The sequence below is a fragment of the Callorhinus ursinus genome, unplaced genomic scaffold (assembly GCF_003265705.2).
Source record: "Callorhinus ursinus isolate GAN/ISIS: 27379988/994484 unplaced genomic scaffold, GSC_fseal_2.0 scaffold15, whole genome shotgun sequence".
Taxonomy (NCBI): domain Eukaryota; kingdom Metazoa; phylum Chordata; class Mammalia; order Carnivora; family Otariidae; genus Callorhinus; species Callorhinus ursinus.
In genome coordinates, this window is record NW_027397077.1 from 34,597,858 (window position 1) to 34,623,258 (window position 25,401).

Consider the following 25,401-nt stretch of genomic DNA (forward strand, 5'->3'; position numbering starts at 1 on the left):
TTAAGTGAAATCTGTGCATTTTGCATTTGTCCAAAGACCTTTCTGAAATCCTTCCATAGGAGTCTAGGAATCAAATATATCATGAAAGAAGGTGGGAACCTGCCACGGAAAACTTCTTTTAATCTGTAGTCATTTGGTCACTTGCTGTTGGAATACGGATAAGAAACTGTTGCTTGAGCTTTAAGCTGTGTGCAGACTCTTACATCAGTTTTCTGTATTCTTTTGAAGACTTCATTAATGTCAACTCTATTTGGAAATCTGTGTTTTCTATTTTATGGGGGGTTTGCTAAGCAAAGGAACATTGCAAGATTTGAGAGCTGGACTAGCTAGAGCTAGACTTCAGATGCATTATCTAACCTGATGAGGCAGTTTCCCACGTCCGTAGTGAGGTAGCTTCAGGTGAGTCCTCACTACCCTACCCGCTGAAGTGGCTTGCACATGTCCCTCTCCCTGCATCATATCAGGCAGGCCCACAGGGACTCCAGGTCACCTCTCGCCTCCTCCTTCCCTCGGCCAGCCCCGACCCCGGCCCTCTTCATTCTGCGCTATTTCCTGCGCTGGTCTATCCCACACTTCAATCCTTTTACAGGATTCTACAGTCTGAGCTGCCCATACCTGTAGGCCCTCATCCCCCACTCCAGCCAAACTGGTTTCCTCCCTGTGCTGGCCCCACTTGGTTGAGAATGCCCTCATGCTTGCCTTGTTTGGCCAAGCACCAACCCTCCTTCAGGGCCATGGCCAGTCGTCCTCACTGCCAGTTAGCTCTGACTTTGGCCCTACTCTCTGCCACTCACTTTCTACCATTCTTTTTTAATGTTTGTGTCCACTCTCATTAACTAAACAACAGTGCTGTGATGGTAGGAACCCTATCTCATACTTAGGTCTGAAGGCCATTTCCACTTGAAAGAGGTCCAGGAGGCAGCAACTGTGTGTGTGTGTCTCTCTCTCTCTCACTCACTCACTGCTGGTTCCTCAACACCATGCACATAAGGGAAGTGCCCCCGAAGCAGATGTTGAATATATGTTATATTTTTAAAATATTTCCTTCCAGGGAGCCAAAATGCTTATACTTTTGATTTGAATCCAAAGACTTAGCAAATATTTCACCCCAAAATATACTCAATAAGAGCAGTTTACAATTCATTAGCACCAGATGTTTGTCAGGGTCCCCTGTAAAACACAGGAATTTGTTAGGTCCCTCCCCAGGACAAGTGACTTTCCCTTTCAGGGCTCAGTTTTCTGCACTACAGATACAACTATGACTGTGATCTCTAAACTCCTTCTTGGCATGACATTCTGTCACATCCCAATCAATGGTGTCTGCTCCTCTGAGTCTGACAGTATAAATAGGACGTTGGGTCTTTCCTCTTCAAGTCCTCCTGGTTGGGGGGGGGGGGGCGGGTGTCAGTCTGCAAAAATTGCTAGCAGTCCCTGTGGACAGGTGAGGCCTCTGATTGCCGGTCCCGTCCTATGCTCTGTGATCCTACTGCATTCATGCTTTGCAAAGGCTCATAGTTTCATCAGCCCAGCCCACACGCTCTCTCCTCCCAACACAGGCTGCTTCGCCCCAGTGCAAGTAAGTAATGCCCAGCCACCCATCCCCTGGGGGTGCCCTCTTCTGAACAGTTAGGTTCATTCCTCCCTTAGAGTTGGACAGACACTGAACATGGGATGTTTCTTCGATGGGAAGGTGTGACTATGTCTGAAGGACTGACCCAGGAGCAGTGAATATAATCAGTGGCAGGTTACCTTAGCTGCCTTTCAGTGGCACTGCCAAGCTTAAATGTTTTCAAATGTCTGCTATCTTCCTCTGCTTTGCTGTAGACACACAGGAGAAAACTGATTACAGACATGGAAACACCTTAGATTTTTAGGCCGGTCATCTTTGAAATGGGATATTTTATCGAATGGTCTTTTTGCCTGTTGTACTATGGTGGGAAATTGATGAAAATGAATATAGGCTAACATTAAGTTACATGTGAAGTGCTGATCACAGGATATTTGGTACAGGAAGGTAGAGATCATCATTTTCTCCTCTGGTAGTCATTCTAAGCAACTGAGGTTCACCATTTAAGCATTTGCTCTAAGGGCCCATGCAGGAAATAGAGATGGTTTATCATTCCTCCCTTCCATAAATATTTATCAAGTGTCTACTGTGTTCTGGTTACTATACGAAGGTGGTTTCTGCACTCATGATGCTGAAGGGCTAGTGAGTTCCTATTTACCAGATTCCCCAGATGTTTTAAGCCAACACTCTAAAGTAGGTGTGATGTCGTGTTGCCAATGTGGTCTGCATTCTTTGTAATTTTTAAGATTTTATTTACTTATTTGACAGAGCACAAGCAGGGGGAGTGGCAGGCAGAGGGAGAGGGAGAAACAGGCTCCCCGCTGAGCGGAGAGCCCAATGCTCCCCACTGAGTGGAGATCCCAGGACCCTGGGATCATGACTCTAGCCAAAGGCAAACGCTTAAATGACTGAGCCACCCAAGCGCTCCCGTAGTATTTTTCAACTAGTTCTCATTTGGCTTCAATATTGCTAGACTGTCTTGGTTGCTTTTTAACATTTAGACATGTCTTGTGGGATTTTGTATCTGATTCTAAGTACGTTGATGCCTTCTATGGTATGACAGTTGGCAAAACTCCAGCCTATGGGCCAAACCCAACCTGCCGCCACCAGAATTTGTAAATAAAGTTTTATTTATAGCTACACTCATTCATTTATGTATTGCCTGTGGCTCTTTTCAGGATACAGTAGTGGAGTCATTGTGACCATATGGTCCACAAAGCCAAAGATATTTACTATCAGAAAATATTTACTATACAGAAAAATTTTGCTGACCTCTAGTGTACACAAAGTAGCAATAATTGTGTGTGTGGTGTGGTATGTACTGGCAGAAGGTGAGGGGAGGGGCAAGATTTGTGTTAGAATGTCAATTACGGTTTATCTTGATGAGATCAAAATGGTCCCCGGTCAGAAATGACACCAGATAGATGTGGATTGGAGTCCATTTGTTCCCCTTATCTTGTGCTGATTAGATTTTACTATTCATTCCTGCCTCCCTGTACAGAACTTATCTGTGATGCATACTTTTTAGGAGAAAGGCATATGTGGGCGCAAGGAAGAGAGCTGGGAGGAGGAGTCTTGGCCCATTGGTTAACCAGTGGTGCGAAAAACTGTTTTTCGGGTATAAGCTGTAGATAACAAAAGAAAGGATGGAGACTGAATGGGCCTTTCTTATACCAACTAATAGCACCTATCAACGATGTCAAGCTGGAAGGAAAAGGAAACAAGAATAGAGCAGTAATTTCCATAAGCTGACAACGAGGGAAACTGAACAAGAAGCCCATTCCCCATTTTCAGCCTCTTGACAATCCCCTACCAAGTGAAAGCGCACATACGCATATCCGGTAAATGCCAGAACACTTGGGATCTCAAAATTCATTTCACTTCCAGAGTGTTTGCAAATGATTTTCCAAGTATAATGCTTTTAAAAATACACAGCACAGTATGAGGTATCTAGAGCAGTTGGATTCATAGAGACAGCAAATAGAATGATGGTTGGCAGGGGTGAGAGAGTTAGTGTTGAATGGGGATGGAGTTTCAGATGGGGAAGATGAACAAAGTTCCCGAGGTGTAGACGGTGGCGATGGTTACACAACAGTGTGAATGCACTTCATAACACTGAGCTGTACAGCTAAAAACGACTTCAATGGAAAATTTCATGTTCTATATATTTTACCACCCACCACTCATTAGCCCTGTAATGCAGTGGCTGCATTCCTATTTACAGATTAGGGAAGTTGTTCGGAAACCTACCTTTTCCCCTGTATTTAGTTCTTTTTTTAAAGATTTCATGTATTTATTTTTGAGAGAGCGCAAGCACCTGAGCAGGGAGGAGGGGGAGGGGAAGAGGGAGAGAATCTCAAGCAGACTCTTTGCTGAGCACAGAGCCCAACATGGGGCTGGATCTTAGGACCCCAGGATTATGACCTAAGTGGAAACCAAGAGCCAGAATCTTGACTGAATGAGCCACCCAGGCGCACCCCCCCACCCCCGCACTGTATTTAAGTCGAAAGTGACTTCTAAGAATTGAGAGAGTTCAATGATATTCAATGACGGGGCACCTGGGTGGCTCAGCCAGTTAAGTGTCTGCCTTGGGCTCAGGTCATGATCCCAGGGTCCTGGGATCGAGTCCCGCGTCGGGCTCCCTGCTCAGTGTGGAGCCTGCTTCTCCCTCTGCCTGCCACTCCCCCTGCTTGTGCTCTCTCTCTCTGACAAATAAATAAATAAAATCTTTTAAAAAAAGATTATCAATTTAGAAAGATATTTACTGTTTTTTAAAAGGCACAGCACATTAATTCTGTAACAACAGAGATAGCCTTATGAAAGATGTCACAAAGAAAAGATAGCATGGTGGGATTGCCCTTCTTGTCTCTACTCCTAGAAATGATTTTTTTTTTTTTATGTGGATTCTAGGAAAGAAACCTTGACTGGTTCCCCAGGATGAGAGCCATGTCCTTGGTCAGCAGTGACTCTGAGGGAGAGCAGAATGAGCTGAGGAACCTGCAGGAGAAGCTGGAGTCCACCATGAAGCTGGTCACTAACCTTTCCGGCCAGCTGTCGGAATTAAAGGATCAGGTAAAGGAAAGATACCCCGTCTGCCCCCTAAACACACACACACACACACACACCACTACCAGACACACCAAATTTGCTGAGGCAAAATCAGGGGTGCTCATGTCAAAATCCTGATGTTTCCATCACGTGGATGTAGAAAAGGAACCCGGGGCACAGAGAACAAACTCGCCTAGTCCACCCGTTTCCCCTCCAGCCCTCCTTCACTGCCCTTTTACAGGATAAGCCCATAACACTACTTGCAGTGCTGCTAGTACAAGGCTTTAATAGGAAAAACAAAACCAGGAAATGGAAGAATGCAAATGATGTCAGTGAAGTGCTCTACAGAAAACATGACCTGTAAAGCCATACTCATTTTACTTTACTTACTGACAGATTAAAAGCTGTTTCTAGTTTTGCTTTCTGGCCCTCAAATCTATCAACCCTTCACTCAAGATACTTAAATTCAGCATCCCAGGATAAACCAAACTTGCGGGAAAGCTCCTTTTGGTTCATTCATTGGCCAGATCCTTTACTGAGAGGCCATTGTAGTCCAGGCATTATGCCAGGTGCTGGGGATGAAGCCACAAACAATCTAGACCTATCCCTGCTCCCACAGCGCGTAACAGTCTACAAAGTACCGCTCCATCCTGCTGCCTGTCCCTAAGGTGAACACTTGCCCCTTGAAGAAAGTTAAGGAGGGAGGTAGGTTTGTAGCAAACCCTATGTACTTTTTTCCTCCTCTGATCCCCTTAAAATGAACAGTCACCGGGTGGTTATGTGGTAACAGGATGCCGCTGGGGGTCGGGGCGGGGGGTAGTGTGAGCAGCTGCTGTGCCAAGCTGACGGGATAATCCGGCACAGACGTGGGAACAGGTCAGCAGGCTGGATGGGTTTTTGAAAGTTTTTTAATCAACTCCGTAGACAAGGTTATAAATTCTGTACAGCCAATGTTGTCAGGCAAGGCTGCCTTGGAGTTAAGTGGCAAGGTATACCCACAGGTGATTTTTTTACTCATAGGTCCATAGCCAGTGAACACCCCATCTAGAATAAACTCTTCTTGGCGACAGTCTATAGAGCGATTGTAACGATCCTACTTTGAATTATATTTCTTTTCCAACTAAATTATTACAGACTATGCCCCCAGATATACCATTTGGCCTCCAAGTTCTTTTCTTTAACTTGTGTTAAGATGCAAATAAAAGAGACTAAGGACAACCGCAAGGCTTATTTATAAGGGCTATCTCTAGCGCTGAGCTTGGTGGCCACCTGAAGTGAAAAAACTAATGAGAATCTAACTAGATTGCTTTGCTTCTTATTTTATTAACTCTGTACCCTTCTGTGACACACTTGACAAATGTTCCAGAGAACTGAACGGCTTGCGGAGCACTGCTGCCGCGGCTTCCATGTGCCCCTCTGCGGAGCCAGGGGGACTTCTTACCACGTCCAGCAACGTCTTAGTTACCATCTCCCTTTGGAGAGGGCTGTGGTGACAAGAATCTTAGTCAAATCCGAGGTTTTCAAAAACCTTCCAGAAACTGATCTAAGACAGACTTCAATAAAGGAACTGTTGAGCTCCCATTAAAATGGTCACAGGAGCAAGGTGAGCTGAGGAATTCGCAGGGGGCTTCTGAGGTGCAGGAGGGCATCCAGGACCACAGAGGTCCTCCCGCCTCACTCCCTCATTGTATTGATGAGGGTACCAAGGTGCACAGAAGGCTCCTAAGAAGCTTCCCGAACTCTCTAGGACAGTGCCAGGGATGCAACTCCTGATCCTCCCGTGTGGGTTTGATTTTTGTATGTCATATGTATTTTTGTTTTCATTTGTTTTGTCACTGTACCCGGTTTGCCTTTCAGGTTGGCTGTTTAAATTCTTACAATTTTTTTTTTTAAAGAGCCTTAAAGTTTCCAAAGTTGCCTCCCACACTTGAGCGCTGTGGAGGATACCTTCACTGCCATTTTACGCAGCTATGCATAGTAGAAACTTGGCATTTTTAAAATCCAAGGTAGAATTGTTTCCATTAAGCCTAAATTTCGGCTTAAACAAAATACGTAAAACTTCATTACATAGGGACCTAGGGTTCATTAAGTGACATTAAAGCCAGTATGGTTTAAACTGCTTGGTTTCGGCCCTTTTAATATTTTTTGTCTTAATGTTGGCAGTTGGACCAAAAGCCCTTCCCCTATGAATGAATATGAACCATTTTTTCTTGGAAGACACTATAAGCTAAAAAGAAGTATGAGGAAACCAGTAATATATTCTCAAGTGTCTTTACCAGGATTGATCTGCTTAGGTTTTAAGGTGCTCAGGAGAAATTCAGCACAGCTGCATTTATTGGGGAAATGTGTTTCTTTCCAAAGGAATTAATCAACATTTTTCTTTTGATTATGTAACTTTTGACAAACCTTTAAGGCCATTTGTTTAAGAATCAACGTACCGAAAATTTGGGGGAATTTTATTAAATTTGGTGTAATAGCAATCATAAAAATTTTTTAAATTGTTCTGCATAAAAAATCATGCAGATATGTTAGAGAGTTGCTGGTTCTTAAATGGCAATTGTAAGAATTCCTGCCTTCCCCCAAGAAAAAAATTTTTTGAATTAAAAAATAAAAGCCGACAAATGATTAGTGAGCAAGAAACTCTGTTTTTAAAACTGCTATGAAAGAATACCATTCACTGGTAAAAGTGCTGGGAAACACAAAAATTGCTTCATCACTGAGCTATTTTTTTCGATCTTCTGGTCCAAAAAGCAGCATAATGGAGCAATGATAGTTTATAAATGTGAATGTCTTTGGTTTTGACCTGTACTGCTACTGACCTCTTCGGTAGTTGTTTTCTTAAAATACCAATTTGAGGAGAAAAAGTTCTTGTGAAGGATCAAAGTTAAAAACCTGGTTGGTGGTGTCACTTTTCCTACTACTGCCAAGAACAGTTGATTAGAATTGCTATTCTAAGTGTTAATGATGCATCTCATCTTAAAGTTTCCCCTCCTAAGAGATTCCGAATACTAAATGTGATTCTCTTAACATTCTTATTCCAAGGAGGAGAACTGATGTAAGAACCTACATTTTTTTTTGCATGTTTTCTTCATAATGCAAAAGAGCAAATATCGAAGAGGCTTCACTTTATTGAAAATGTGACTGGCTTCCCATGGGACAGTAACCCTTATGTGTTAGGAATACGAACAGTGCTTGAAAATTCAGATCACATTAGCATGTTCCTGGTTTGGCACTTTTCGTGCGAGACGGTTATCTTGTGAACATTAACTGCTTAAGGAAGGGAGGAATAACAAAAGATTAGAATAAATGCCTACAGTTGGAAAATGGAATATTAAACCTTACTGAGTGCCTCTGTTCCTTACCCTGTTCTGGAACCTCAAAGGGGGACTAATGTAACCACTGCCTCTAGGGTCCCATAATCTAGCAAGAAAGACAGGAATATAGACCTCTGACAGTATGATACAGTGTGGAAAGTTGTACAACCCACTCAAGACATGAAGACTGCTTGATGGGAGCACAGAGGAGGCGGCATTTAGTCCTGTGTGTGGCTTGGGGTAAGGAAGGATTAGAGCCTGTACAAGTAGGTGACTTCTGAGCTGGCAGAGGAATGCACAGGGGGCATCCCAGGTGAGGAATCAGCATGAGCAAAGGCATGAGAACGCATGGCATGCTCCAGGAATGGCACTATTATGTTCTGGTTAATTTGGTTCGTTCTTTGAACCACCACTTGTGAAATCAGTGTGCAAGGTGCAGCCCTAGGGACTGGGGTTACAAAGGTGAATAGAACCTGTTCTCTTTCTACACCTAACAGAGGGAAACAAATCAGTAAACCGCTAACTGAGAATTCAACCCTGTAAGTATGTAATGGAGGTATGAACAGACTGGGAAAGAAGGAAAGCAATTCAGTCAACTTGATCTCTGGGAGAGAATTCGTTATGCCACAGAAGCCTCAGAGGCAGTACTGCAAGAGCTTGAGTTCAGAGTTTGAGGAAGAGTCTATCAGGTGAAACAGAGGAACAGAATATTAGGGATTAGCTCAGAGTGTGAACAAGTATCTACACGTTGACATTAAATCAACGTGTGTCTGAGAGTTGTGTTGGGTTTTTTTCTTAGTATTTTAGGCTCATTGTTAGAAACATGGCTGATTTTAGTTTCCCAGCTCTTTAGAATCTGAGTAACCAAGACCTTGCTGTGACAGGAGAGCAGTTTTTCGGACTCTTGATCCGTTAGAAACCAGATCGTGGCATCCATGTGCTGCTGTTGAGCGGTCCTTCCTTTGCCAGCCTTCTGTCATTGAGGCCAGAACTGGGAGGTGAAATGTGCTCATGTGCTCTCTACCCTTAGCGTTGTCACGAAAGATCTTTCCGACATTTGGCTGCATCTGATTTGTAAAGCTACAATATTCTTTGCTTCTTGTTTAGACTCAGTCAAAAGAAGGAATGCTAATATTCAAGCTAGTTTTTATATTTATACAGATAGAAGAGTACTGCTTCAAATGTTTATCCTTTAGTTAAATGGGAATTTTGAGGATTTTAAATGAAACAGACTTTTCAGTATTCATATTTTGAATATAGTTACCTTAGATCAGAATCTGATCTTTTTGAGTCAGTATTCTCTGACATTTGAAACAAAACTATGTGAGAATATAAAGATTCACTTTGGTCATTATATTTATTTGCTTTGATAAAGGTAACAGCAACAGGTAATACACTTTAAGAATTTACACACACACAGACGCATATTTTATACACAGTTTGTGTGTGAATTATGTAGATAGGTAAGTAGGTAGAATTGAGCCCATAAAGCCAGAAGTTATGTGAGACTGTGCACTAGTGGGCCAGGGAAACCTAACTGGCCACAGTGTTGACCTTGAGTTTTTATAGGCCAGATTTAGGCCTTACGGCTTTTTTGTTCCCTTATAATCATAACTGGATGATGACCACTATCAAAAGGGCCAAATCCTTTAGCAGTTGCCCTATTCCTTCTCAATTAGTCACTTAAATGACAGCTATTCTAAAAGGCCAGGGTTGATGAAAACAGAATTCAGACAAATGTGTGTGCCTCTACTGTGCTCAGCTATAATCTTCTCCAATATCTTAGAGAAAAATGATATATGTACCCAAAATACTTTGTGTTCAAGAATATGAAAATACACCTGAAGTGATCTTTGACCCATTTTAGAGAGACTCCATGAAAAGTTCTTCTAGAGCAGCACTGTGGTCCCAGAGCAGCAACATAAACCTCACTTGTGACTTGTTAGAAATGCAAATTCATGGGCCCTACCCCAGGCCTACTGAATCAGAAACTCTGTTTGTGGGCCCTTTGATCTGTTTTAACAAACGTTCTGTGTGATTCTGGCTTATGCCAAAGTTGAAGAACCACTATTCTACAGAAATAGAAAACAAAATTAATGAGATAGGTATGCACTGGGTACTTGAAATGACCAGAAATAGGACTGCCTGAGAAAAGAATATGGCCACTAACCTACATGAGTAGGGAGTTTGAAGGTTTAGGAGGGAGGGGGGTGATGTGATCATTATCTTAAAGGCAAACCTAGAAAGTTAGAATAGGAGCAGCAATGAGGTATCAGGTGATGGCTGCAGAAGTGGGAAGGGAGGTGTGCCATCAGCTGAACTCTCGTTGGTTATAGGAAATACAGTGTAGAGGCTTTTCTATTTAAGAGAATGACTGAATAGCCAACAGATTTAAAGTTAAAAGCTGATTGAACCAACAGGCATGAACATTTGCAAACATAAAAGGTTATCTCAAATGCAAGTAGTTATTTATAGAAAAATTACAGAAAAGGGTATAATAGCCAACTTTAAAGTAGCCTTCAGTAGGAATTGAGCCCCCCCAGGATTCCTAAATCCATTAGAATGCTTGAGATTGTTAGACTTCGTGAAGTTGTACTGGATTCCCTCTCAGGGTTAACTGCCAGGGGAAGAGAGAGAGAGAGAGTGAGTGAGTGTGTGTGTGTGTGTCCCTGTGTGTGTCCGTCAGTTGGGGAAGGGAGGAGGAAATCTAAATATCTGAAGTAGCAGGCAGTAAGATTAATGAATTATAGATTACACTGTAATCTAATTGTGCATTTATCCCACATGTCAAATTAGGTTCTTTTCTCAGCTGAATCTGTGAAGTATAGTGTAGTGTGTAACACTTAAGATTTGTCATTCATCTAAGGAAACTTCAGAGGCTAGCTGGAATACCCTAGTTCAATTCTTTATAAAAAGCTACCTTTTGGAAATGTTCACTCCTTGTAAATTCTAACAGAAGGCACTTCACAGGAGCCTAAAAATACTATTTTGATTTAAAAGAAAACTGCCATGTTTTGAATAAGTAACCACTTTAAAAATTGAACCTAGGTAAGCTATTCTTGTTTTATGTTCTCTCAGGATATTTTGTACCAAAAATTAGTCCAAGGGAAAACAGATTCAAGCATCTGTGTGACACTCTCCCAAGAAGTTTACATATATCTGTTCAATTCTCCACCTATGAGATAGGAATCATCATCCTTATTGTGTGAGTGAAGAAACAGACTTTGAGAAGCTAAATAACATAGAAACATAAGGAAATGGGTCTGATTCCAAAGCCCACGTTCTTTTTACCAGGACACCCTAATTCCTCTCTGACTTAAGAAAACCAAAGATCTACATGCAGGACCTATGGCCACTTGTAGACAACAATTTTATCTAATATATATTTCATCGTAGCCTTTTTAATCTTAATTGGCTTAAATGCCCAGCATCAAATCCAGAGCTAGGACCAACTGGTTAAGAAAATGTTAATGCAGAGAACTAAATGTGCCCTAAAAAAACTAGAACAGAGCTAGCTACCCATCAATATGAGAAGTGATTTAGTTCAGCAGCCAAATGAATAGTAGCAACCTCTTGTGTGGGGTTTTGAAAGCACGTTTTCATTTGACCAGTCTTAGGAAATGGTCTTTCCTGAGCTTAATCAGTCCTGCATCTGTGGGTGGCAAAGAACAGACCCCACTGAGTGCCTAGAGCATTGTTTATGGCATTTAGTCTCTCTGGATCTCAGTGACATGTGAGGACATTCCTCATCTTCCTCAAGGTACTACATTTTTTTTCCCTCTCAAACCAGAATTACTCTGGAATTATTGACTAATGAAATCAGGACCCCCTGAAGACCATGGACATAGTCCCTCTCAAACCTAGGATTCTAAACACACTGCTTTTCTTGATAGTCTGGTGTGCTGTTACCACCACACAAAGCCACCATTTTCCAATGAGCCTTTAAATCATTTGGAAATGGATTTGAGAAACAATCAAGAATCCTGTGCTTTTACTGTTTTTTGTTTCTTTATGAAACAAATAGTAAGCAATACTTGTGAATGCCACATTGCATGACTAGGTCACAGAATTCCCCATTCTGCCTAGGAAGATGTCCCTTTTGAAGTTCTGTGTGTTTGATTTAGTGACGGTACACTATTTGTAGAAAGTGGGTTTCAGTATAAACCATAACCACAGAGGTAAATCTATGGTTCAGTGTATGATCTGACGTACAGGAAGTGTCTGGGTCTAATGATGAAACTTTTTAACTTTCCAGATGACAGAACAAAGGAAGCAGAAACAAAGAATTGGTCTTCTAGGACATCCTCCTCATATGAATGTCAACCCACAGCAACCAGCATAAGCAAATGAAATAAAGGAATCTCCTGTACCTTTTCTAATTATTATTAGTGTGGGTATGGCTACTTAGTTCTGATTCACCCACAAAGATGACATTAATGCCTAGTACATTTGTAAATAATCAGTTTTATACTGTATGTATATCATTGCTACTCTAAAGGTTTGGATATATGTATTGTAATTAGAATTGTTGGCATGATGAAATTTCATTTGTGCCAAAAATATTAAAAATGCCTTTTTTGGAAGGACTAAAGAAAGCACCTGATTTGCACTTGAACCAGATTATAGATTTAAAAGTATATGACCTGTATTTTGTATTTAAAACTAGAATAGCCAGTATTTATGTTTTTTATAAAACTGTGCAATACGAATTATGCAATCACAATGAATTTGTAACTCCTGGGTGTCCTAAAGGGAGTGCACATCTTTGAAGCTGGTGTGTTAATACTATGTAATAAATGGTTAAATATCAAATGCTGCTGCTGCCAAAATCACATGAATAGTGAGTTTCCGGCCCCTGGGCATTTTGTACCATATCTTTGTCTGTGGTGATACTGTTTCTCAGTGCTGGCGGCATTAGTGCCTCTGTCTCATAGTGACAGTGCTCCGAGTCAGCATTCATTGTAAGAAAAGCAACTTTAGTTTCAAAGATAACCTTAAGCTTCTGAACTGATCATTTAAGCTTTAAGTAAGAGAGCTAAATTAGAAGAAGCTCAGACTTTAGCTTGTGAAGTTAATGAATTTTTGAAAGGGAACTTTTTATGCAACGTTTGGAATAAATGCATACTGCTGGCCAATCAGTGTCATCGCCAAGGTGAATTCTGGTGTCACGGGATAAAGAAACGAATAACTGAGGGTGTCTAGATTATCTAGTCCAAACAGTAGAGTTGATTTTTTTTCTTCATCTGAACCAACATGCTACAGTAGCTAAGAAGTATTTAAACTATATACATCCATATAAAGATGAAATATGATCTATCCCATTAGAACTCATAGTTGAACACTGACATGTTATTCTTGTGAAAGAGCCACATTTTGGTTTTATTTCCTTGTCACATGATTTCTTTCCTTGATGGATGAAAAGTATGAAAGGAAACTTTTATATCTGTTGCCTAGTTTTGTACATGGATCTCATTTTACAAGAGAATCTCTGCAAAAAAAAAAGTTTAAAAATGTACTGAAAGCAGAGTTCTGAAATGAGTAAAGTTTGTAAATGCATATATGAAAATAAATATTTAATGATGCAGAATAATATACAGTGGTAGACTGGTGGCTTTCATTTTGGCATTTCTTTGTGTCTTAACAGCTGTTCCAATTATTTTCCTTGGGACCAATTTAAAGTGCAACTGGTTTGGTTACCAGATTAATTCTGAAAATTCTTACCTGATTAGCGAGTGATCAGGGAGTGTTTAATACGACGTTCATTCATTTTTCTAGATAAGCGGCTGCCAAGCAGACTGTCCTGAGCAACGAGCACCAGGGCACGCCGAGGGAAAGTCGGGGGTGGGCTCTACTGAGGCTCTGGCCTCCTGGGCTTTCCTGGGACTGGGGGGCTCTGACTTGCTGTCTGCAGTAAAACAGTTGCTGTTTGTTTTCCTTCGTGTCCAGCGGTTGGAGGCCTTCAGCAAGACTGTCAAAAATGTTTCACAGAGCTTACTAGTTTATCCAGAGGTAGTAAAACTTGTTCCCTTCTCAAAGCAGTGCCTGCCCGCTTGCTCTTTTAACACTGATTCTCTCTGTGCTTTGGTAAAGACGAATTACCACCCAACGTTGGGAACTAGGTCAGGATTGAGTTCCAGTTAAATGACTAGTTTCATAACCAGGGCTTCTACGTTATAAATTTGATAACTTAAAAAAACAAATGAATAATTTTCCAGTCAATGCAGTGTATCTCCGTATTTTTCCGTAGTAAGGCAAGCCCAAGATAGACGCACACTTGAACCTGTAAATCTCTGCTGAAGCCCACCACCTGCGCTTGAGCCAGCAAGGACTTGCTCCTCCTCGGGTTTCTCTTTGATCTCTCGTGCTGCCCAGCACGGCATGGCAGTGTGTGTGTGGTTTGTGTGGTCTGTCTCCCCAGTCCCATCCAGTTCACTGGAAAGTTCTGCATTGACTTGTCCAGGTTGCAGCGTTTACAGGTTTGTCATGTTTCATCTGAATCCTGTCACTTAAGATATATATCTTCATTCAATTTGCCAGCTTCAGCAGAAAATAAATAGAATTGGAATGCCACTCCACCCTGTATGTGGCAGATCCTACCCTTGGAGTTTGGGTGTGAACACAAAGCTAGTATAATTGAAACATAAAATCTGAAGTCAAAACTTCTATAGCCTTTGATGTGTAATTGTGATTTCACCTTTCTCCAGACGTTGCTTTTTCAAACACTTCTATTTCAAGGATAGAGGTCCACATCGCCTTCAAAGTTGCCTGGTATTATCAGGCTGAGTAACAAATGTGGTAATAGAATGCTAATATGCAAGAAAGTCTTTTTGGCTTTATTTTTTTTTTTTTTTGAGATTTTATTTATTTATTTGACAGAGAGACACAGCTAGAGAGGGAAATCCCAGCAGGGGGAGTGGGAGAGGGAGAAGCAGGCTTTCCGCTGAGCAGGGAGCCCGATGCGGGGCTTGATCCCAGGACCCTGAGATCATGACCTGAGCCGAAGGCAGACGCTTAACAACTGAGCCACCCAGGTGCCCCTGGCTTTATTTAAAAGTTTGCTGTAGCACCAATCCAAAATTCCAGATTTTACCAATTTCCTTAACTAAACCATTTGTGAAATCAAAGGATCTGGGAAATTCCATTCCACTTTTCTAACATTTATAATATCTTGCCCTTTGCTACTTCTGTATATAAAACTGCGTACTGATAAACCTTCTTTTCCCCCACAAAGAAAGCTTCTACTCTTTGCTTTAAATGCTATTCCATCCAGTTTTTCTTAGTACTATATCTGTCTCTACTCACCCCACACACATACAAAATACAACTTCTTTTATTTCATTCTTTAAAAATTTGATTCAACTTAATTGTTTTGTTTCCAAGTTCATGCTTCTTATTCATTGTTCTTCACTCAGCCAATTTTTTTATTTGGTTGTACTTTCTGAAAATGGATTGCTTGATTTGGGTCCTGTAAAAACTGCTCTTTCATCCTGTTTAAATATTTCCTAACATAAATTATAAAGCAAGCATACTTTATTTCTGGAAGCTAACCAACAATCTATGCAGTAGAGCAAACTAAAAGCTTTACTTATGTGCTAGTGGGAAATTATCAAGATCTTCACAGTAAACTAAGGAATTAACCTGTTAAAAATTTAATTCTAGATTTCTCTATCCTCCTCCTGAGGATGGTCTACTATCCTCCTACTGAGGATGGTCTACTATCCTCCTAACTGAACATGATAATGCATGAATGAGAAATAGCCTGGAAATTTCTGACAGTTATTTTAAGGCAGACTTCTGGGCTGCATAGATGGAAATTTACTCCTTCAAAAATACTAAATACAAAAGGGGCATAACTACATACTTCTAGAAGTAGAGTTGGTTTTTGCTAATGTTTTTACAGATTTTAAAGGACAGAATAGGTACTTGATAGAAGGTGTAAATTATATGACAGTAAAAGTCACTTTTATAGAAGACAGGATATTACAAAGAGCTCCTACAGAAGGCTTTTGAGACAATATGCTGTATCTACCAAACCATACAGCAGGAGTGAAACTCATTTCAAAGATAAGAAATTGAGAGACTTAGAGGGGCACTTGGCTGGCTCTGGTGGTAGAGCATGCGATTCTTGATCTTGGGGTCATGAGTTCGAGCCCCATGTTGGACATAGAGATTAAGAAAAAAAGAGAGAAAAGAAACTTGAGACTTACAGAGGTAAAGCAACTGGCCTAAGGACTCGGTTCCAGAATAAACAAAGGTCTCCTGACTTAGCCAAATACAGAGAGCATTCTTCCCACTTACCACCTGTCTTCCAGAATGGGACTGTAATATCTCATGAGAAATCAGTTTTCCACAAGAGTTCTCCCTTCACAGAAAGCGCTTAGGGAGAATTACTCTTTGTCCTATGATGCATATCGATTCGCTTTTCTTTACAAATCTATTTTTATAAGGGATCTACAAATTAGAAAGTATTGAATATGACTACTTTGCCAAGACTGAAAACTGTGGCAAAGATAAGCAGCTCCTAAAATCTCTCTTTTACAACTACCAATCTCATAGAATACTTCTTACTTAACTGCATTTTTCAGGAGAATCTGTTCTCTCAATGAGGGTGGCTTCCTCCTAGTGAAAACATTCAGATACAGATGACTGGCATCCTATCCTACCACAGAAGTAGGTGTTTATTAGCAAACCCCACTTTGCTCTTGTTCAGTATACTGATAATTTGCTAACAATCAACTAGAGTGTTGGAAAACCCCCATAAAGATTTCAATTTTACAGAAAGTACCCAAAATTCCACCAGTTTTGCATCACAAAGTAGTGGTTAAAGTAAAGCTTTGAGTAAAATGCCATGTGTGTGGTTTTTGTGGGTGGTTGCAGCTCAAAACGACTATTAGGCCTCATCAGTTATCTACAGGGGAGAGCTATGATGGCAAATATAAATTAAGACAATTATGATTATCATAACTTTTTTTTTCTTCTTTGGCAATATATACCACATTGGTAATTCTTGCAACCTAATGACAATTCAGAACCATACCTAGCCTTTAAGTGTGGACCCCCAAAACCTGCCAAAATAAAGAAAATAAAAAGGTCGATCCCTCGGGGGTTTTGACATGTGGTCAACTCCCAACAATGCTTACGGATTATGGGTTCTCCAGGTGCTGGTATTTTAAGCTCACTTGGTAAAACAAATCTCTAGCTTACTGGGGGTACCACATTTTAAAGAGAAAAATTTACCAAAGGAGAAACTTAAAATACTTTAAGGTCATGACAAACCAGTGTGAAAGAGAATCCTAACACCTAGAAGTGAAACTGCATCATCCACCCAGCCTGGAAAGAAAAAAGAAAGCTAAAAACCACTATAGAATAAGAATGCAAAGTTTGAGAAAACCCCTAAGGTGAATTGTGAACAACAACAAAAAAAAAGAGCCCCCACAACATAAGAAATGCATACTGTATGCAAGAACCACTAATGGAAAGAGTTCGCCAGCATTCCTGTAATTACCTCACAAAAAATGGTTAGTCCCATGTAAAGAATGGAACTTTCAACAATCCAGGAATTTAACTGCTCATTCCAGAACTCGTTAATTCTTTTTCATATGCTGGTCAGCTATAGCATCTCATCAAGTCTTGTCAGAAGCTTTCTGTACAAGTTCTCTGGAAGAACAACAATTGAGATTTGGTATGAAACCGGGACAAGGAACCCGGAAGCGCACAAGCATGGGGGCTAAGCATTGACTCACTTCAGAGCCCACATGGCAGCACGGTGGGGTGAAAGGAACAAGGACCTTGAAGTTGGTTGAGAGTCTTCGTACCAGCTCTGCCCCTTCGGCGCTATGACTTCGAGCAAGTCCTTTAATCACTATAATTGTCACACCCCATCTAAAGAATGGACCTCACCACTTACTTCTTTGGGCAGAATGAGCATTAAAGACACTTGAGCATGACAAATGTCTATATATATATATCCGATACACGCTCTTACCCATTTCTTTGCAACATAATCACTTCCTTTCTCATACCTATCCACAATCTCAGCCAAATAGTAAATGACCAAAGATGCTTTCTGTTCCTACCAAATGGGCCCGATATTACTGTAGGATCCTAAATCCTCATGTTTGAACATGACACATTGGGGTCATATTGAGTCATTTTTTTAAATTGTATCTCTAACATCCAAACTATGTCTTAACTACCAATCTGAACTGAATTTATACAGAAAGGAAACTATCCTAGCTTATGACTTCCAGATAATTATTCTCTTATTTGTGATCAGTGTTGAATTCAAATCTGACTTTTCAAAATATTCTTCATAGAAAGATGTTTTATCTTCTGGAGGATGATGTGTTTCCTTAGTTTATGAAATGCTTTTTTTTTTTTAAGATTTTATTTACTTTTATTATTTGAGAGGCAGCGAGAGAGAGCAGAAGCAGGGAGGGTCAGAGGGAGAAGCAGACTCCCGGCTGAGCAGGGAGCCCAATGCGGGATTCAATCCCATGACTCCAGGATCATGACCTGAGCAGAAGGCAGATGCTTAACCAACTGAGCCAGCCAGGTGCCCAGTTTATGAAATGCTTTCACCTACATTCTCATTTACACCTCCCATTATTCCAGACATCTGCATGGTTCTAAATTATTCTATCTGTCATTTAACATGTAAATGCGTATTTTAGACCAGATCTCACATAACAGTGGAGAGCCCAGCACTCCTAAAGAGGATCCTAAGGAGGGTGCTTAGAAGTTCCTCATGATTCCTTGTCACTTCTGATCCTAAACCCCAAATGCAACCTGATTTTCTCATCTCCCCTCGCTTTCACTTCACACCTACTGCTGACACAGCCTGCTCTACTCTGTCTCCAAAACACATTAACGTCTGGGTGTCATGCAAGCAGATCTTCATGGGAGGAAGATTATAACAGCGAATAGGAAACAACTTAAAATTGAGAATCAGACATCAAAGCCCACGCCCCCTTCCTTCTCTGCCACTGGAGGAGCAACTACCCTACTGCTGGGCCCACTCTCTTACCACTCCTGCCCAAACAAAAGCATAATTTAAAAATTCCCTCCAGCCTCAATTAAAAACAAAAACTTCTTGTTTCTTTACCATGCAGAGCAATTTCAGCCCCCAGGTCCCAACCACTCCTATCTAAATTAGCCCTTTACCTTGACCAAACCAAACCAAACCAACCAACAAATAAAAAACATAATTCCATTGTCCTTAGCTTCCAACTCAAAGATCAACCACTTTTTAAAAGTTGCTTTTTTTTTCTTCCTGATACATCCCTATCTTAAAGAAGAAAAAACCCATTTAGAAAGGTTAAGTGATTTGGCCCAAACAGAACCTGGGACCTAGGATTCCAGGGCAGATCATGTGATCTTTTCCACATTCGTCTCTACACTGCTGCTTCACTCTGGTAGGTGCAGTCCTGCTGATAAGGTGCTGAGGTCTCCCCTTCTTCCCTGCCCACCTGTTTGGGGAAAACCTGTACCAGCTAAAAATTCTATGAGACACAGAGGAATGTAAAAGTTCTTAAGGGTCATGGCTGCACTAGTTCACTTATGTATCATGGGTCCCTAGCACAGTTCCTGTCAAAGGTGTTCAATACATTGAGGGGAGGGAAAATATTCTTTACAAATCTTCACTTAATCTGCTCAAGGGTTTTGGAGCCAAGGCCAATTAGGAGTCTTTCAATAAAGAAGGAGTATCTAGTAGCGGCCCAAAGGGTGTTACATATAGAACAGTCACTACTCCTTTTGCTGCTAATTGACCATTTAATCCTACAACTAATGATTAACTGGAATGCCTCTGGCTCCTACAGTCCTTCACAACTCAAAACTATCTTCCACTCCACTGTTCCCTCTAACCTAGTGACGCCCCATCTCTCCCTTCTTTCAATTCTTTAACAGGTTAACGCGTGACTGTGTTGTCTCCATGAAGGCGCAAATTCAGACTCACGCGTACTCCCACGCTCCTCTCTCCACCATAGCCCTTCGTCTAACAACACTAAAAGACACCTTCCCTCCATGATCCGTGGAAGGCTGTAGCAGTTCTCAGACTGTCCGTAAAGAGACAGAATACAATTTAGGTAACAGAAGGAAGTGAGGGCCATTTTGGGTAACAAAGAATTATGGTTCATTTACATATGAACATACATACAACATGGATGAATCTCAAAAGCATTACGTTAAACAACTGAAGTCAGATTTGAAAGGCTACATAATGTGTCATTCCATGTATATGACATTCTAGAAAAAGCAAAACTACAGGGACAGAAATCAGATCAGTGGTTGCCAGATACAGGAAGTATGAGAAAGGGATATATTACAAAGGGACACTAGGGAAATATATTGGATAATGGAAAGATCTTCGGTGTGTTGGTAGTTATGACTACACAGCCTTCTCAAAATTCAAGAACTACAATCTAAAAGAAGTAAATTGTACTATATGTAAATTATACCTCAGTAAACTTGACTGAAAATATTTCTAAAAACTAATGGGGGTAAGGGAGGGGAGATAAAAGGGCCAGGTCCAAGAATTTGCATTTTTAATTTGCTCCCCAGGTAACTCTGATGCAGGCTGTCCACAGTCCACAGTCTGAGAAGCACTGCTAATGTTTGGATCGCATCACAGTACCTTTATCCTTTTTGGCACACGCAATGTGCACACTTTTGGAATGGAGTATCTTTTCACAGAGTTCAGTAGGAGAGTAAGAGCAAAATATATGCTCACTGGGGTGTCCTGTAAGGCTGGCAGTGAGACTTCAAAAAAAAAAAAAAAAAGATAAGGTGTGCTCCTGCTTTAAAAAAAATTGTTTTAGAACTTGTAAATGCAACAGTCCTCTAGTAATGCTGCATTCACCTTCTACTGCTGCCATAACAAATTACCAAAAATGTAGTGGCTTAACACAAATTACACTTCCAGTGAGTCTACAATGGCTTGGCAGGGCTGCATTACTTCTGGAGGCGTTAGGGGACAATCTATTTCCTTGCCTTTCTCAGCTTCAAAAGGAAGCCTGCATTCCCTGGCTTGTGGCCTGCTCCCATCTTCAAAACCTGAAATGGCCAGTCGAGTTTTCCCATCTCAAAATCCTTAACATAATCACATCTGCAAAATCCCTTTGCCATGGGTAACATATTCATAGGGTTTGGGCATTACGATGTTGACATCTGTAAGGGGTCCGTTATTCTGCCTACCACATACACCTAAGCAGTCTAGGCAAGTGCTTAGGTATAAGATAAGAAAAGCAAATCACCCATCTGTTTTCAAGCTTAACTGATTTGAATACAATTAGGAAGGTCACATTTTCTTATGGTCCAAACAGGCTGAAAAGTCAGTTCATTAACATGATCGTAAAAACTGATAAAGCTTATACAGGATTACCTAAGATGGTATATTGCTTCCTTTCACCTTCACTACTGATACTCTTGGACAACCAGAAACAACTATAAAAGAGATGTGTTTGCTTCTTCAGACACACACACACACACACACACACACACACATCTTATTTTCCTCAGTTTTACTTTTGAGCATTAGCACTTTTGTGAGGGGTGCCTGGGTGGCTCAGTCAGTTAAGCAACCAGCTCTTGATTTCGGCTCAGGTCATGATCTCTGGGTCGTGAGATCGAGCCCTGCTTGGGCTCTGCTGGGCATGGAGCCTGCTTGGGATTCTCTCTCTCCCTCTGCCTCTGTCCCACCTCCCCACCTATAAAAAAATAAGTAAATAAGACTCAGTGAAGCTCAAAGAAAACAAAAGTGGACCATAAACTTCCCAGGCAATAAGCCTTGTTGGGGGGGTGGGGGAAGCCAATATATACCTGCATAAGATTAGAAAATTTAAATAATATTCCATCCATATTTCTTCTTTGGTGAGTGTCTGTACAATTTTTTTGCTCACCTTTTTATTTATTTTACTATTACCGAATTTTAAGTTTTGTTTTTTATATTCTGGTTGCCATTTCTTTATCAAATACATGCTTTGCAAATACTTTTTCCCCCCTGGTCTATGGCTTGTCTTTTTATTTCCTTAGCACAGCTTTTCAAACATCCAAAATTTTTAATTTTGACAAAACCCAATTTATCAACTTTTTTCTTTTGTGGTTCATGTTTTTTTTGTGTCCTAAGAAATCTTTGTCTAAGATCCCAAAGATTTTCTAGGTTTTCTTCCAGAACAGCAGTGTACAAGAGAGCTTTCTGTGATGATGGGAATGTGCTACAGTCCAAGCAACCTCTACACTGGTTATAGCTAACCACACACAGCTACTGGGGACTTGCCACGCGGCTAGAACTAAGAGCTGAATTTTAAAATTGTATTTAGTTTTAATTATTTAAATTTAAATAGCCACATGTAGCTACCATATGGACAGGAAGTTCTAGAAGTGTTATAGTTTTGATTTTACATTTTGGTCTATGATACATTTCGAGTTAATTTTTGTATGTGTTTGAAGTATGGATCAGGGTTCATTTTTTAAAAATACGGACATCCAATTATTTTAGCACAATTTTGTGAAAAGACTACCTTTCACTCCAATGAGTTATCTTGACACCTGTGGCCATGTTTATGTCTTTTTCTGAACTCTGTATTCTGTTCCATTGACCTATGTGTCTATCCTTTCACCAGGATCACCCTGCCTTGGTATATGGTCAACTGACCTTCAACAAGGGCATCCAGAATACATAATGGGGGAAGGATAGTCTCTTCATCAAATGGTGCTGAGAAAACTGGACATCCACATGCAAAAGAATAAAACTGAATTCTTACCTTATACCATATACAAAAATCTTCTCAAATGGATTAACAACTTAAATGTAAGACCTGAAACTGAAAAACCCTAAAGGGGGGAAAAAAAAACAGGGAAAAGCTTCATGACACTGGTCTTAGCAATGATTTCTTGAATGTGACACCAAAAGGATAGGCAGTAGATGCAAAAATAGAAAAGCTGGGACTACAACAAACTAAAAAGCACCTGTACAGCAAAGAGAACAATCAACAGAGTGAAAAATCAATCTATCAAAAGGGAGAAAATATTTTGCAAATTTATAAGGGATTAATATCCAAAATATTTAAGGAACTCTTACCACTCAAAAGCAAAAAAACACAAATAATTTGATTAAAAATGGGCAAGAAATTTGAACACTTTTCCAAAGAAGACATACAAATGGCCAATAAGTATATGAAAAGATGCTCAACATCATTAGACATCAGGGAAATGCAAATCAAAAACACAATGAGCTAACACCTCACACCTGTCAGGATGGCCATTATCAAGAACAGAAAGTAACAAGTATAGAGAATGTGGAGAAACTGACACCCTTGTGCACTGTTGATGGAAATGTAAAATGGTACAGCCACTATAAAGAAAAATATGAAGGTTACTCAAAAAATATATAAAATAGGGGCACCTGGGTGGCTCAGTCATTAGGCATCTGCCGTTGGCTCAGGTCATGATTCCGGGGTCCTGGAATCGAGCCCCACATTGGGCTCCCTGCTCCACGGGAAGTCTGCTTCTCCCTCTCCCACTCCCCGTGCTTGTGTTCCCTCTCTTGCTGTGTCTGTCAAAATAAATAAATAAAATCTTAAAATATATATATGTGTGTGTGTGTGTATATATATACATATATATACATATATGTGTGTGTGTGTGTGTGTGTGTGTGTGTGTATATATATATATATATATAAAATGACCATATGATACACCAATCCCATTTCTGGGTATTAATCCAAAAGAATTGGGGGCACCTAGGTGGCTCAGTTGGTTGGGTGTCTGCCTTCAGTTCATGTCATAATCTCAGGGTCCTGGAATGGAGCCCCACGTCAGGCTCTCTGCTCAGAGGGGAGTCTGCTTCTCCCTCTCCCTCTGTGCTCCAATCTCTCTCTCAAATAAATAAATAAAATCTTTTAAAAAGAAAAAAATCCAAAAGAAGTAAAATCATGTTCTCAAAGAGATATCTGCGCTCCCAGATTTACTACAGCATTGTTCACAATAGCCAAGAGGTAGAAACAATCTAAATGTCTGTTGACAGATAAATGGATAAAGAAAACATGGTATATACAAATAGTGAAATATAATCCAACCATAAAAAGGAAGGAAATCTTGTCATATGCCAGAAAATAGATGGAAGTTGAGGACATTATGCTAAATGAAATAAGCCAGTCATGGGCAATTATTGCATGATTCCACTCATATGAGGTTCTAAACTAGTCAAAAGCCATCAAAGCACAAAATGCAACACTATTGTATTGTATACGTAAGTCTGAGAAGAGGTGGAAACAAGGAGTCAGTATTACAACGAGTATAAACTTCCAGTCATGCAAGATTGAAAAGTTCTAGAGAGCTGCTATACACTATACCTACAGTTAATAATCTGTATTGTACACTTAAAAATTTATTGAGGGTAGAGCTCATGTTCTGTGTATGTTTTACCATAGATTTAAAAAAATCACACAGTCTTAATTACTATAACTATAGTAAGTCTTGAAATCAGGTAGCATGAGTCTTCCAACTTTGCTTTTCTCTTTCAAAATTGTTTTGGCTGTAGTTAGTTCTTTGCTTCTCTATATAAATGTTAGAAATAGCCCACTGAACCACATAAATACAAAGGATTATAAGAGGCTACTACAAAAATTATATGCCAACAAATTCTACAACCTAGAAAAAAAAATGGATAAATTCTTAGAAATAATCCAAGACTGAATTAGGAAGAAAAAAAATCTGAAAAGAAATTAGTAGAAAGTAATGAAATTAGGGGCACCCGGGTGGCTCAGTCAGTTAAGCTTCTGCCTTCAGCTCAGGTCATGATCCCAGGGTCCCAGGATCAAGCCCCATGTCAGGCTCTCTGCTCAATGGGGAGCCTGATTCTCCCTTGGTCTCTGCCTGACACTCCCCCTGCTTGTGCACTTTGTCAAATAAATAAATAAAATCTTTTTTTAAAAAAAGTAATGAAATTAAATCAATAATCAAAAAACTCCCCAAAAACAAAAGTTCAGGAAAAGATGGCTTCACAGGTAAATTCTACCAAACATTTTAAAGAGTTAACACCTATCCTTCTCCAACTATTCCAAATAATTGAAGAGAAAGGAATGCTTCTAAATTCATTCTACAAGGCTAGCATTACACTGATAACAAAACCAGACAAAGACCCTACAAAAAAGAAAATTATAGGCCAATATCCCTGATGAACACAGATGTAAAACTCCTCAACAAAGTATTAGCAAATGAATTCAAAAATGCACTAAAAGGATCATTCACCACAATCAAGTAAGATTTATTCCAGGGATGCAAGGATGGTTCAATATCTGCAAATCAATTAATAGGGTATAACACATTAACAAAATAAAGGGTAAAATGATATCATCTTGATAGATGCAGAAAAATCATCTGACAAAATTCAACATCAATTCATGATAAAAGCTCTCAACAAAGTGGGTGTAGCGAGAACATACCTCAACATAATGAAGTCCATAAATGA

The 25,401-nt window shown here is 40.2% G+C and overlaps 1 protein-coding gene and 1 long non-coding RNA gene across 8 annotated transcripts in view; one reads left to right on the forward strand and one right to left on the reverse strand.

The window, feature by feature from the left end:
- The window catches only part of ITPR1 (inositol 1,4,5-trisphosphate receptor type 1), a 322,408-nt gene extending 308,889 nt beyond the window's left edge, over positions 1-13,519 (forward strand). For all 7 annotated transcript variants that reach the window (XM_073901575.1, XM_073901576.1, XM_073901579.1 and 4 more), the window contains 2 exons: positions 4,478-4,639; positions 12,185-13,519. In XM_073901575.1, coding sequence (XP_073757676.1) covers positions 4,478-4,639; positions 12,185-12,271 — 249 coding nt within the window. In that variant the 3' untranslated portion in view covers positions 12,272-13,519. The remainder of the gene's footprint in view (positions 1-4,477; positions 4,640-12,184) is intronic.
- LOC112833801 (uncharacterized) overlaps positions 1-25,401 on the reverse strand; it is a 119,320-nt gene that overhangs the window by 2,980 nt on the left and 90,939 nt on the right. Inside the window, exon 4 of the long non-coding RNA XR_012380940.1 lies at positions 13,651-13,897. This is a non-coding gene — a long non-coding RNA (uncharacterized lncRNA). The remainder of the gene's footprint in view (positions 1-13,650; positions 13,898-25,401) is intronic.